Raw genomic sequence first — 15,628 nt, 5'->3', positions numbered from 1 at the left:
CAGATAATCACATTTTTCGAAATAAATTTCATGTCCCTTTTAATTTCTTATGTCTTACATAATTTCTTTCTGTTGTGTAGCCAAAGTTTGATTAATCTGCTGTTGACTGGACATGCTGTTTCTAACGTGTGGGATGGAGACAGAGAATGTTCAGGAATGAGTAAGTTGGTTCTAGTTTATGCTTGTTATTTTTTACATACTCTGAAATGCTGACCTATAGATTTGGAATATATTCCATTTCTGTTTTGATAGTCTCCTTGTTTACTGCCCTTTGAATTAAGTAGCTTTCAAATGGAAGTAAAACATATTTGCACAAAATTGCTGATGTGAATACAGTGGATGTCAGTGAATACAGGATTGCCAGCTACAAGTTGAGTGTAGATGTTACGTGGATGATGGAAGGGAGTGCAGTCTCTGCAATTTGGAAAGTTTGAAGACAAGGTCACTGTTCAAAACAGCCACATCAAACTGGAGGAATGGACTGACAGTAATGTCCTGAGGTGCACCCAAGTCCTACATCCAGGGTGGAATAAACCCGTGGAACAGCACAGGGCAGCACTGGCTGGCTGGGAAGCAGCCTAGCAGGGAAGGACCTGAGGCCCCTGTGGGCAGTGAGCTGCACTCACTCACTGGTGTGTCCTTCTGGCCAAGGAGGACTGTGCAGGAGGCTGGCCAGCAGCTGAAGAGAAATGGTTCTTTCCCTCTCTCTGGCACTTCTGGGACCACCTCTGGGGTGGGGTGTCCAGCTTTGGGCTCCCCAGTGCAGGAAAGACATTGACATAGTGGAGTGATTCAATGAAGGCTCATGATTAGAGGGTTTTTGTGGTTTTTGGGCTTTATTTTACAAATAGAGATTATATGAAAACAGGAACAGTTTGAATTGTTCACATCTTCTCTTTAACTGCTGCAAAGTCCATCTCAGGTTCATCAGCATGTTTCTTACAATAATTTTCCATCATCCAAGTCAGCGCAGAAAATACTTACTTGAAATGAGGTTCAGGACAGATCCATGCAAGACCTGAATCCAAATGCTCTGGTTTGATGATGAACAAGTAATATAATCTCCCTTGAGACATTTTAGACTTGTACTTGGTTATGATTTCATGCAGCCTATACTTTCAGACTTAGAGAATGTCATTTGGATATTCTATCTAACTTTCCTCTATTTGACATTGTTGTCATTTATCCCCCCTATTTCTAATAGAAATTTGTTTCAATTAGCCTTCTGTGTTTTATCTGTATGTTTTCTTCAGTACTCTTAATTTTCCCTTTTTGATTATGATCTATCTTTCTGAATTTTTAGGTTATGATCAATCAATCTGAGTTTTCTATGAGCTTTCCTTTACATTAGGCTAAGTTGCTCTTCTGCAATTCAGTATATTGGTTTCAAAAACTGTGAGTTCATTCCCTCATTTGCATTTCAGATTATCTTTCTGGTAGGCTTTTTCTTAGTTATCCAGATTGGAATTTTTTTCTTTTCTGAGAATGCTGAACTTGCTTTGGACACAGTAATAGTCAGCATATAGGTTCTCAGTCAGTTCTGCCCTAAAAGCCTAGAATGAGAGCTCCCATAGAGTCTGTCTTTTTGTGGAGAGCGGAGGAACAGAAAATGATCTTTAATACTTCTTAAGGATCTGGTATTATGTGTCCTGTTAGTTTTTCTGACCAGTCAAGAAACTGGACTTTATATTGGGAGCCCTCAATTTTCTTGAAGCTGTTGGATAATTACAGCCAGAACCTGCATATACGCAGTCTGAAGTCTATAATCATATTTGTTACCAAGTGATTTGTTATAATCTATCAAAAAGAAAGATAAAGAGCAGCTGGTACTGCTCACAACTTCTTAGGCTAGGCTGAATTTTGGATACATTGTCACATTTCCTTTACATAGAAATCCTTTTTATCACCTTTTCTTGTTTGAGCATTTCTCTTGGATTTTGTTTCTCTTTTGTGTGTAAAATCTTCAGCTTCTTTCATGTCAATGCTTATGAGCTTTTCATGTAGAAGGGTTGAAGGCATCAAAATAACAACGACTGAATACTGTTTTATATAGAAGTTATCTGAAGTCACTTTACCTCTTTTTCAACTATTTAGATAAGCAGTTTTTAATTAATAAATAATTAAAATAATTTATAAGCCATTGTAAAGGTACTGCCATTACTTTTAGCAGTGATGGAAGAACAGACTGAGTTGCAAACTTGAGGAATTTACCATGTCTTTGCAGACTGTGCTCAGAGCACTGGCTCTCACAGTATTGCATATTTTCCAAACAGAGTAGGAGTCACTAACTGGGGTTGTTCTTGGCCACTGGTGGTAAAAATGCCAGTGAAATGATATCTCTTCTTTGACTATCTGCATGTTCTCCTTTAAACCTTTCTTCTTATTCTGATCTCTTCTCTTGCCACAGCTATCCCCGATGGGAAGATATGGGGAGGTAATTGGTATTTTTTACTGCTCTTTTAGGGCTGTTGTTTCTCCATGCACTGTAGCAGTTCCCTATGAATGCAGCCAGGGCTGGAGCTGCTTTTCCCGGGCGATGCCCGGGATTTGTGGGGTTGGTGTGGCCGCTGGGTGGCGCCGTGCTGATGCGGATGGAAACAAATGGGTTCAGAAATTGGGAGTCCTTTGCAAAAGTGCTTTTCCAAGCAAGAGAAACTAACTTTGTGACAAGAGGCATAAATATTCATTTTCTTAGTTGATCTTTGGTGTTATCAGATGTCTTCCAGTCAACTTCTCTCTTTGTGGGGTAAGGATATTCACAGAATAAACTTTGATTTAGTGCAGCTAGTCTCCTTTTGTTTCTTTGTGAATCATCTGAGAGTAGTTTTTGCTTTTGTGTCTCTCCTCTCTGTTGGCTCATTCTGAAGGTGGCATAGGTAGATCAGTGACTACAAGCTGAAGTTAACCTAGGAGCTTCCTACACAGATACACAGTCTGTGTAGCTTGACTACTAACTATTCAGAATATTCACACTGGGTGGCTACTGTTGTAGCCAGAATCACAGCACTCTACAGTTATCAGTGAGAGTTCTCATCTAGTTATCTTTCAGGGGAGCAAAATACCTAAGCATAGAATTATTTTGGATAATTTTCTGAATAGTAAATATTATTTACACGTGACTTAGTTGTTCTGTGCCCAGGTATTGGCTCCTACATCTGAATCCCTTGTTTAGCAGACTGGACTTCTCATTGATTTTTGTTACTGGTTTTTAAGAAATATATGTGATGCATAAAATTACTTCCCTAATGCACTGTTGCTTACTTCTGCCACTGGTTTCCTTCATTGCACGTATAAATGTGCTATTTCTGTTTGTTAGCTGTTCCCTGGTTTGCAGAATTCTTCACTAGTTTTTTTTTAATTGGGCTATAGCTGTCTTTCACCCAGCTCAAAGAAAGGATGAATTGTCTCAGCATATGGCAATTTATAGCCACTCAGCTATTTGCCAGGGAGATAATGGGGTTTTGCAAAGGATAATCTATGCACCCTGAACATTTTAATTCCAAGCAAGTTTGAAGGTAATCTGTAAAAGCACAACTTTCAGATCAAAGAATTCTACACTGCAAAGATCATTTTAATATGTATAGCTCACACTCTAAGGAAGGAGTTGTACTTCCAGACACAAAGGCAGTGAATAAGCTCATGTTTGTAAGATTTTTGGGTTTTGATTTTCAGAATTGGATGTATGGGGACTTTTGCTTAACAGTAGATGGAAAAATTAAACCACTACTATAGTAACTGTTCTGCACTGTTGCAAAATTAAGTGAGGTAAACTTGAAGTTGGTGAAGGGGAGTATAGCATGCCTGGTGCTGCAGAATTCACTTCAGCAAATCTAGGAATCATTTAAATTCAGAATGGTTTCTTTCACTTGCTATGGTCCTCATGCTTTAGCCCATTGGTAAAGATGTCAGTTTTATGCTGTTGTACATAGAAGACTGGTGTTAAAAATTATGGTTGAGGCTTAGTGTTTTAGAGGGAACTTTCAAATATGGAAGTCAGTGTTCAACAAAACAAAGGAAATCCAGATATTCTTAAAATTGATCATAGTATATGCTTCCAGTATGTGCTGCTCTTGTTAGACAGTGTTTGGGGATCCAGCAGAGCTGCTCTAAGCAGACAGTACTTGGAGCTCCTTAGATGATGTATATGAAAGCCCAGAGCTTCTTCCAAATCTGCATAATTAGGTTTGAAGCTTGAATTTTGAAGTACTTTATTTATATTAGAGGACCTCAAGTAAGGCTCTGTAAGTGCTCTTCCAATCAGTAGTACATAAATATTTCAGCTATTCCTGGCAGCTGTGTGTGTTTGAGAGCTTTAAATGGAAGTCAGTATTGAAAATCAAATTAGTTTTTCTACTTAAAAAATTATTTTTTCAAAAATTGTGTTTTATTATTCAAAATGTGAAATGTGTAAGATAAATATGACCAAGGAACTTTAAGAAAAAAGAGGGAGAGAGGAAAAAGCATTCATTTATGCATGTATATGGGATTTTCTTTTCTTGAAGATAGCTATTCTTCTTAGATTTTTCTAAGAATAATTGTGATGTAAATTGTAAATATTCCCCTCCTACAAAGTTCAACAGGTTTTTTAAAGAGACTATCAACAGGAAGCTCTTAAAACCTTGAGTCTGGATCTTATTTTATAGAGAGATCTTATTTATAGAGATCTTGTTTTGTAGAGAAAGAAATTACCATTTTTGACTATATTTTGATGATTTGCTATTGTTTCTAAATTGTTATTATTTGACCAAATTTGAAAGTAAGAAAAAAATGGCTTAGAACAGAATTTGCAGATTTTTCTTGAATAAATTTTGTGTTTTCTTTTGAACAGAACTTCTTGGCATACATAAACAGGCAACAGTAGGCTTTTTGACATTGATGGAATCGCTGAGATATTGTAAGGTAAGCTGTGTTCTACATAACTTAAAATTTTTCTTTCATTAAGGTGTTGTGGGCTTTTTTAACAGTATTACTGAAAGCTTTACTGTGTATTATTGGAGATCTTAAAGAACTTTCAAATAATGTTGAAATTTATATATTGAGACATATATTAAGACAAATATATTATAAAATGCTTTCTTTATAGTCTGTATTAAATTCCTTTAGCTTATCTCAGAGTTCAAGAGAATAATGTAGTTGGCAGAATGTTGGTGTATTGACTGAAACTGGCTGCCCTTTAATTTATTAAATAAATATTGATTCTAAATTGATTAATCCAAAGCCAGTTAATAAATCAAGTGGACTTCTACCTTTCATTAGCATCGGATTATAGTATTGTTAAGCATAGTACTTGTCTGCAACCTAAACACATAATTTTATTAAATATTTTATATCATTGGAGTCCTAACCATTCTGAAAACTAACTAAATTTTCATTAATTTGGTCACTAACTAGATGACATGTCTGGGTTTGCTTTGTATTTCTGATTTTGCTGTACCTTTTTAGGTTGGCTCCTATTTGAAATCTCCAAAATTTCCCATTTGGGTACTTGGCAGTGAAACACACCTCACAGTCTTCTTTGCCAAGGTATGTTAGATGTGGTTTTGGTAACCTCAGACAGATAAACACCACATTAATTCAAAGTACAGATCTTGCTACATGGTGACTTTTATGTGGCTTTAATGTAAAAACATAGTCACTAAAGCTGTTAAATAAGCCTTTCCTTGAAGGCAGAGTTGTTCCCATACTTAAGCAATATTTCATAACTTGCAGTGTGAAGTCTTCTGGTTTTAGCTTAATTTATTGGGCTGGGGGTAGTTTATGCTTTGGAACACCATGCTTGGGATAAGTACTGTCTCAGATTTCTATAGCGTAAGAGAGATTTATATAGTAGTTTCATCTCCCTGACAGTATTTCACAATTTTTAATCTGTAGTTGGTTGTTCTAGATTTAAAATAGATATCAGGACTGTTAGAATAATTCTTTATATATATTCTGTCAGATATCTACTGTAACCTGTAAAACATAAAATGCTTTTGGGAGGACTCTCAGTTTAAAATCTTAGACCAGATTTTCCAAGGAGACAGTTTCTGTTTCTTTAGTTGAAGACTGTAAGTTGCTTACCTTAAATTTTATTTTTATAGAACATTTGTTTCTGATTAAAAATTTTATTGAAACTTTGAATGGTACCTACTAGTATGTTTATTGGTACTTATTAGAAGTTAACTTCCCTATACCTTATATCTTAAAAAGTTAATTAAAACTTTAACTATAAATCTTGAAAATAAATACTGGAACATACAACAAAGATAAAACTGTAAATTCTCAAACAGTTGAATTTCCTTAAGTAAAACTTTTGCCTAATCTTTAGAAAGACAGCACAAATACCTAGATTTTTCTTGCTAAGAAACAAACCTCCACAATATATTGAAAGTTTGTGTAGTAGTATTTTTTAATCTTTAAAGTTAAAATTTTAAAAATCCTTGAAAATAATTAGCCAGTTTTACACATTGAAATTTTTTTTGCAAATTTTTAATCCCTGATGTCAGATAAATATTCTTTCTTCCTTACTCCGTGGAATAGAAAAGTCCTTCTTCACCTTTGGATATTTGTTTTCTGCTTTACTGTCTCCCCAGTCTTTCCTAGTAAAGCTTTTTTTTTCAATTTTATCCCCAGTTTTTCTGAATCTCATCAAAGTCAGCACCATGTAGACAGCAGTGTGATGCAAATAGGTATAAATGCTCTGTTAATGCCAGTCCAGTGTTCCTCTCACAATTATCACAGCTAATGCTCATGTCTACAGAGGCCATTTCCTGACAGAAATCCACTTCTAATGCTCTTTCTTTTAGGATGCTGAAGGCTGTTTCCTGGGTTTAGAGTAACTGGGTATCAATATCTGATGTCTCCAATTGGTTCTCCTTTCTTCACTGAACTCCACTTAGGCTGTGTAGAACTTCAGCTTGTGATTATTAAAAAAGCAGAATAAAGAATTGACATGGTCTTGGCAAAGAATTTCTTAAAGTAGCGTGTGTAGTTGTGTAGATGGTGTTTGATACTAAGGATGTAGCTTCTAGTTTGATGGTGAGTTTGATTACATAAGAAAGAAATGTTCAGAACAGAAAGAGAAAAATGAACTGTGGAGCCAAAATCAGTGCAGATTAAATTTTTAAAAAACACAAGTTTTAATTCTTTCAAGCTGCATATATTTTACAGGAGCATAAAGCCTTATTTTTAAATAGAATAATGTTAGGCTATTATTAATTATTCTGTTAAGCACAAAAGTAGTCAGTTTTGTCATTAGCTGAATAATTTGGTCTAGAAATCTAGAAACAGCAATCTTCCTAGGCTACTGTTGCTATAGACAACTAGCATGGGAAAATTAGGGAAGAGAACAGAATCTTAATTTCCTTGGTTTAACAAGCAAAAGGTTTTACTCAAATTCTGCATACTGCTGTACTTAAAGAAAGAAAGCTGGCTGCTGTTCTGTAGTATTTAGATGTTTGACTCAGATTTTATACATTAGATGAATGATAAACATTTTTCTCCTATCAGTGGAATGAACGATAAACCACAACACTCTTCCATCTCAGAACATTTTGATTTACACATTGTAGACTTCTATTGTTGTCTGCCACAATACGTTTGCACTACTCTGAATGTGGACCATTCTTTTAGCTGTGACTGTAGAAATGTTTCATTTTGTAAAATAAATGATTCTGTTCATAGCTGCCATTCTAAAACTCTGTATTTTCAATGGATTTTAATGTGCAAAATGCAGCGCAGTATTTTTGGCTGAAGGTCACACATATAGCTTAAAGTGAAAATTCATTAACCAAAGTGTGGAATTGGGCTTAAGCTCTTTTGTAACTGCTGCTGCATGAAATAACTGTAAACAGAGACAGCTGTCAATTCCTAGTTTTAAGACAAGTCTACAGTGGGTCAGCAGTTTGTCCTGTTACGAAAATAGTAAGTTTTCTTCTACCTGCATGGTCTTCATCTCCACATCTTGACTGTCATAGTATTTCTGTGCATACCCAGTGAGTTATTAACATTGTTTTAGTACAGAGACTTGGAGATAGAAAGAAATAACAAATAATTTCTTTATTGTTTTGATTGAAGCACATTTTATTAAAGACAATATCAGTAGTTTCATTGTCTGGGACTTAACCAACCTGTCATCAGCCAAATAATTATTTGTACTTAGATCTTTTGGAAAGAAAATAGAATCTGGAAATATGTGAAATGAGACCTCACATCTTCATTTCTAGAGTCTTGAGCAAAAATACTACAGCTTGTTCTGCAGATGGGTAAATGTTGAAGTCAGGAAGCACATGCAAACATCTATATTATCTAAATAGTTCTTCAAAACTCTGATAGTTATGTGTGTCATAGTAGAGTTGGAAAAACTTTGTGAATCATTGCAGCGGGGGTCCCTAGCAAAGAACCATAAGTAGTACCATCATATTATTTTTCTTCACAACTGTTGTGTGTATAAAGTCAGAGAGCTGCTTAATGCTCGGCAGTCCAAATTTAACATTTTCTGAAAAAATAAGTGTGGCTCTTACTCCTAGTGGTCATGGACTGTGCATTTGCAGCAAGGTAGATTATCTATAGGTTACTAAATCTAAGCAGCCATAATTTCTGCCTCTCCCTGCCCACTCTTCCTTTCAGTGAATAGAAAAACTTTCAAATGGCTTCAGTCCAACAAAAGCAAACAAGGAATATGTCATCTGACACAATGAACTTCCCTGCATGCTCTGTCAGACAGTGTGAAGGCAAATATGTGATATTGTAAATGTTCTCCAAAAATCAGCTTTATTACTACAGTCTTTTTGCATTGTTTTTTCTCTTTCATTGTCAGGATAAGAGAGAGTAGGAAGTGGGGCAGCTCTAAATAAGGCTGTGATGTTCTGGATGAAATGCTGTACAGGCATTTTGTAATTATTTTTATGATACTCATAGGAAGTTATGACAAGCTGAGACAACTCAGAACTTCTAGGAATGCCAAAATGTGGTCAGACACTGTATAAAAGAGTACCAACAAGTTGAAATGTTATGCAGAATATAACAAGAAAATGTTCCAGTGCAAACAAACAATAGGAAGAACAGCAGGAGGTTAATAGGTGCTTTCTAAATTGTGTTGTGACATGCAAATCCACGTTGTACTGAAGTTTGAATTCAGACTCATTGAAAGTGAAAAGACAGCATGGAATAAATGTATGTCTGCTGACTTTAGGTGATTGAAATTGTGGGGACACTTCAGCTGTGTAGGTTTTTAAGAAATTTCCTTTGTTTCTATGTCTTTGAGCACAGAGACCACAACAGAATTGGCTATCCATTTTCAGTTACAGCATTGTGGCATTTCTAGACTTGAGGAGTCAGATAAGCAGAAAAAACGCCTGTCTGAGAAATCAGAATAAGTTACAAATTACTGTTTTTGAAGGAAAATGTCCTGTCCTGGACTCCTGGAACCACATTGGTTTCAGATTACATTTTTTTATTTCTCTGACTTTGATCACTGTAACCTGTTCTACACATTCTCAGGGCCTTTCTTCTGCATCCTTGATAGCATTGTCTCTCAAAAGAAAGAACATTGACTTCTCTTCCTAAACAATCTCTTTCATCAGAGTTCAGCTGAGGGGCACCTCACCAAACACTGACACTGCTATAGGAGAGCCTAAATGTGGGTCAGTGGTGTTTACCAGAGCAGGGCCGAGGGGGAGTGTGAGTTGGTGCAGCATTAGGCTCAGAACACCAACAGAGATTGTCAGTGGTGTGAAAGGAATCAAAATGCATGTGTAAAAAATCAGTCATTATTACTATGTGTTAACAAACAGCTCTAGTTTCTACAAAAATAACCCATGTGTATCCTTTAACTTAAGAACTCTTCTGCTTAGGGAAGGGAGTGAAAAATGTCTATGCACCCATGACCAGTAAATGCAGGTAACCAAATTTTAAAAAATATGTTTTCATCAAAGAAGAAATTAAGATCATATTTTGGAGATTCCACTTCAGAAAATGGTTACGGAGCACATGGCTATAGAGTCTGTAGTTTTAGGAGTAAGAGGAATTGATTCTGTTGGAGCAGTCTGGACACCTAAATGGAAAAGAGATAGATGTGTGAGACAACAGCAGAAATAATTTCTAGACTAAAGCAGGGTTCCCATTTTCCCTGTGCAGCTTAAGAGCAGGGAGGCAAATGCGGTTCTGTTTTTGACAATAGTCCTCACCTGACTAAATCAGCATTGACTCTTCAAATATTCCTGTTGTTAATTTAAGAGCTCCTTTCTGCAGGAGGAGAGCCATTTTTAAAATTAATGTTGGTGGAGGGTGTTTCCTGTGGGAACTGTGGGCTCCCAAAAAGAATTGAAGTTACTCTACTGGTTGGTTTAAGATTTGTAGTGTAAATGCTATTGCTAAATGAATTTAAGTTTTTCTGAATAACACAACATTTCATAAGTTCATAAGTAATCCTAAATGAGTTTTATATTAGAAAGGCCAGCCTGAGGGTTCCCTCTCTATTTACTATTTTCTTGAGCAGAAATTGTTCTGTACATTTGATTATCTGTGCTTTTATGTACCTTCTCTAGTTCACCCAAGTGTTTAATTTTTGACCTTATATGTTAAGTTTATTGGGAAGTATATCCTAACAGTTCACTCACTTGTAGGTTTAAATTTTTTCCATCTTGAACCACCTTTTTTCTGATACATATTTCACATCATAGTATGGTTTGGGCTGGAAGGGACCTTAAAGATTCATGCCATGGCTAGGGACACCTACTAGACGAGGTTGCTCAGAGCCCCATCTAGCCTAGAGCCCCATCTAGCCTACTCTTGAGCACCTCCAGGGATGGTGCATCCACAGCTTGTCTGGGCAACCTGTTCTGGTGCCTCACCACCCTCACAGTAAAGAATTTCTTTCTAATATCTAATCAAACGTACTGTCTTTCAGTTTGAATCCATCTCTCCTTGTCCTGTCACTGCATGCTCTTGTTAAAAATCCCTCTCCACCTTTCTTATAGGCTCCCTTCAGGTTCTGGAAGGCCCCAGTTAGGTTACAGCTAATAGTATATTCCTTATCAGAGGTTATCTTTGTGGAATCATTCCAGAAATTGAATTTTGAATGAGAAATTTGGAGTTATTTCCACACAGAATTTTAAGAGCCCTAAAAGTTAAACCACTGTCTTCCAAAATATGGAATTTAATACACTTATGGTAATACAATGAAGAGAGGGCAAATAAAATGAATAACTTCTCCACATGCCCCATGTACCTTTAGATGAGGTAAGAGGTAGAAATCGTAAACCTTGATAGTGCCAGGCTCACACCATCCATTCTTTGCTTTACAAAGCACCTTCCCTTTTACTTTATCTTTTAATTGTAGCCTAGTAACTGCATATTTTTTATACCAGATAATGATACTGGGAATACTAAAAATTGGGAATGTAGTATTCACCATGTGACAGAGTAGTCGCTCAGCTTATGAACTGATTATCTGCCTGTCATGTGTCCTGTTTGAGGAAATGGATCTCTATGAATGACTGTTAATCCTTGCTCCCTTGTTGTAAATACATGCTCTGGATGGAATCCGAGGAATCATTCTTCCCCTTACAGTTTTTCTTCCTGAGAAAATGTCCTGAAGTGATTAATGTATTACAGAACTTAGGAAACAGAGTTTTAAATATAGTTAGTGAAAGCCTATTAAAGATATTTTTAAGTGAAATGTTCTTGGGCAAAACAACATGGAAATTATTTTGTGGCCATTTGTCTCTTTGCATGTTCTTTCTCCAAAATGTCTGAAGACCAGATGTTCTTTCTGAGCAGGGCACCATGTATCCTTGGAAGTGGAGGCTTACATATTCTTTTATTCTCTGTTCAGCCTGCCTTATTCCCATGTTCCCAGACCCTACTGGGATAGATGCAGGAACTAGAAACAGTAAATGATACTCCCAGCATGCCAACATATGCTTCAGTAATAAGAATAGGCTTTAAAATAGTAACTGTTGTAGTCCTGTTCTGAAACTTTGTGCCAAGTTCTGCTTTTTTGCAAAACTCACACACTGTCTAATAAACTGTGACATGACAGGCTGAACTTGTGTAGAGAATTTCTATCAGGAGACTTCGTGTCATTTTATAAATGGCAGGAACCTGGTTGAAATCTGTGTTGTAGCTGTTGTTTGATCCACAAAACCTTAATGCATGTGGCAGCTGTGGAATCCCCAGGAAGGTAGGGTGAATCCATGTGCAGCATCAGATTTAATCCAAGTACAATCACAAAGATCTTTAGCAACCAATTTCTAACCACTTTTTTTAAAAGCATGGAAAAATAAGTTTTTTATCCCTTTATTTTCTTGTTTCGTAGCAATAACAGCTTTGTTGCATGCAAAATAAAAATAACATCTTTGACCTCTTTTGATAAGGCAGCTTTACTTTCAGGTTAGGATATGTAGATGAATGAATTGAAAGTCTAAATGTGGAAGGATACAGAGAAAAGGCAGAGACAGGGATTGTCTGTGGAGGAGAGACCTTTCAAATCCTAGCAAAGGTGAAGCGCATTTAGTGATACTTTAGCTGTTGCCTTCATTTTCTGTTTTTCTCCTCTTACATAGGAAGTTACATGTGATTAGCTATGTGAATAACATATTGTCTTGTTTCTAAAACTCAACCTCATAGCTACCTCATGTAGCAACCTCATTTAGATATTTAAGTACATTTTTCCCAGTGTTGGTTTGTTTTACATAAGAAGTTTATGAAATCTATTTTCTTTGTATGTTACAGGGAGTCCAATGCCATTTTCTTCTACCAGTTGACAGTTTATGGTATCTTATATGTGTACTTTAAAAATAACTGTTACAGAGGGGTGCTGAAGTTGTCAGAGACTATGGTATGAAAATACTGAAGCATTTCAGGTGTATTTAGGGAAGAAATTCAGTCACTGCCCATGTGCAGTTAAGAAAGCTCATGCAGTTGGAGTGAAGTGAGATGGGCTTTACTGTATAATACAGCTGTAATGAAAAAAATCATGTGTTCTGTATTAATAAAAGAATAAAATAATTGGTTTTATAGAAGCTAATGTATTCTGCTACTGTTAGTGTCAGCTAGCTGACATAATATACTTCAAATATGAACATAAATGGCAATACTGCTTTTATAATATATGAAACTGTGATGTTTTTGAATAACAGTGGATCACATGCCATTATTAATATACTTTTTTCCTTCATTGCTTCACAAAGCTTGTACATTTCACTTGAAAAGATATAAAATGTTTCTGTTAGATTAATGAACCAGGTGATGAATTGTCCTTTAGAAACACTCGGCATATTTGAGTTATAAAATAATTAATCCTGTCTGTTTTCAAAAAGCATTTCATCGTTCTGGATTGAAGCAAGTCAGAGGGTTTTCGTCATCCCAAGAGAGAATTATATGGTTTAAGTGGGAAACTGAATACTGTAGGCTGGTTTCCAAGATTAAGTGCAGCTTTCAGTATTGTTAGAACTGTAGTTAGAAAGATTTAAATTTCTGCAGTCCATCTTCACTGTTTTAAACTTCACTAACAAGTGTTCCTGTCATACATGTTCATTTCCCACCTCCTTATTGTAATTCCCAAACAGAATTAGTAATATGTTAATACTACCACTGTGTTGTGTAGCAATCATCTCATGTCTATAGGCTGAAATAGTACTAGATGTAGAAATAGTATTTTATACTAGATATTAATTTTTTTTACGTAGAAAATGATGGCATAATAATAGAAGCTGAAGTTCATCTTGAATGAATTATATTATGGAGGTTTTGGAAGTCATAGTACATGGAATTTGTCCACTTCCAGCTTGATTCCTCTTAAGAACAAATTTTCATGTTTGTATAGCATTGTATTCCGTCTTCCAACAAAAAAAAAAGCTATGTGAATATAATTTGAAAAGCTGCCCTTGCAGATTAAGCTTTTGACTGGAGAGTAGTATGTAATTTAGTTATTAGAGAAGAATTCCAGTAAACTCAAATTTGCTGACTCTTGATCTGTAATTCCAGTAATGTATTTTTACTTTCAAAACAAAGACATTTTGTGTTGATGAGCAAAACAAGCTAGTAACTGAATAAGAAAAATACTATATACCTAATCCTTATTGGTTCACAGTAATCTCTTATAATCTGTGTGTGGAAGCAAGGAGCATGTTGAAGAAGCTCTTATTTTTTAACGAGTAACCACGTGAATTGTTGCCTTCTTGGGATGTTTTAAACTAAACTACCAACATCTGTGGCAATGTAACTGTAAATAGGTATTTGCTGTACTTTTGAGTTTCTCTAATTTTTAAAAACTGCAACGCTGTGGCTTTTTTGTTGGCTGTCTTATTAAACCACCCTCTCTCAAAGGAATGGAGGATATATTGTGGTTTCTATAACTTATTTGAGTGTATGTTAGAAGCCCCACTTTTCAGACAAATAGGCTGACAAGCTCCTCAGATTTCTGTTACTAATTCTTTTTCTTTGGTTTGTGTTCGCTTTTCTTCCACAGCCTCACCCCACCCTTGGATCAAGTAGGCTCTCTTCTCTGTCTGGTATTATGGGTGAAGGTGAAAAAGAGTTTGAAGTAGTCCATATGTAGCTTTTCTTTCTTCCCTGTTGAGAACTCATTTCTGTCCTCAGCGAGGTACTGCAGGTACTGTAGAGTAAATGCAGTCGTTTCACTTTTGCAAGGCAGTGTACAGCTAGAGCCAATTTGCTTCCTTTTAACCACCTTGTTGCAGCAAATTGCTTGTCATGAATGTTCCTCCTCCAGCACCACCTCTATCCCTTGATGAATACTTTTAGATTAACTGTGGTCTTTTCCTGGTCTAAACTACAAGGCCTGTATTTTATTTTCTGACCCCAATAAGAGTTCCATTGCTTTGGGGGTCGCATTCTTCCTTTTGTATTTTCTCTTCTCTTTATTTCCTCTTTTCTTATTCAAGGAAAGTATTTTCTTTTGGCATTTTCTGAATCCCAGATAGACTCATAGCCCCTCTTCAAGGCTTAGGAGGATACAGTATATGGTCTTTGGCACCTGCCATTCTGAAGTGGAAATAGTTGTGGCCACAGAGCTCTTATATAGTGACAGAAAAGTCTAGGACCTTTCCTTCAGGTTTTCCATACACATCTCTGAAGTGGAAAAAACCTTGTACTCCTTCAAGTATTGTTTGGGTATGTTCCAGTTGTTGGGCATTTCTTGATGCCTTCTCTCATGGAAGATACTGTACTGCAGAGCAATGGCACTTTCTGTTGGCTGCAACAACTAAGGGCAGTGCCCCCTGCAAACTGCTGGTGTGGGTGATGTTCCTGAACACAAATGGGAGTCTTGAACTAGTCCTCATTGGCCATCTCTCTGTAAAAGACTCATAGTCTTTTAAATGAAATTTATGCCAAATAACATCAAATGCTTTAGAACTGACTTCACAGGTAAGTGTTCTAGGATTTGACTTGCTTTGTTACCATGGCATAATTCTCTTAACTGTCCCTTTCCAGACAGACCCTTCACAATAGTCTGCTAGATTGACAGTAGATGATATGTTGGTATTTTTAGAACCAGTAACTTCATACCTCAGTGGTCTCAGTGCTTCCTCAGTGATGCCTAAGAGGAGAAAAGATCTATGACCTTTCCATAACTGTTGAGTTCTTTGTATGATGGTAATAAAGGCCTCCCATTTTAGATCTT

At 36.2% G+C, this 15,628-nt stretch overlaps 1 protein-coding gene across 1 annotated transcript in view; it reads left to right on the top strand.

Annotated features, from left to right (window-relative positions):
• The window catches only part of MINDY3 (MINDY lysine 48 deubiquitinase 3), a 38,845-nt gene that overhangs the window by 8,347 nt on the left and 14,870 nt on the right, over positions 1–15,628 (top strand). The window contains exons 7-9 of the mRNA XM_014312134.2: positions 81–160; positions 4,829–4,899; positions 5,443–5,523. Of these exons, the coding sequence (XP_014167609.1) occupies positions 81–160; positions 4,829–4,899; positions 5,443–5,523 (232 nt within the window). The remainder of the gene's footprint in view (positions 1–80; positions 161–4,828; positions 4,900–5,442; positions 5,524–15,628) is intronic.

This window comes from Geospiza fortis, unplaced genomic scaffold, assembly GCF_000277835.1.
Source record: "Geospiza fortis unplaced genomic scaffold, GeoFor_1.0 scaffold138, whole genome shotgun sequence".
In the NCBI taxonomy this organism is placed as follows: domain Eukaryota; kingdom Metazoa; phylum Chordata; class Aves; order Passeriformes; family Thraupidae; genus Geospiza; species Geospiza fortis.
This window is presented reverse-complemented; position numbering and strand designations above follow the sequence as displayed.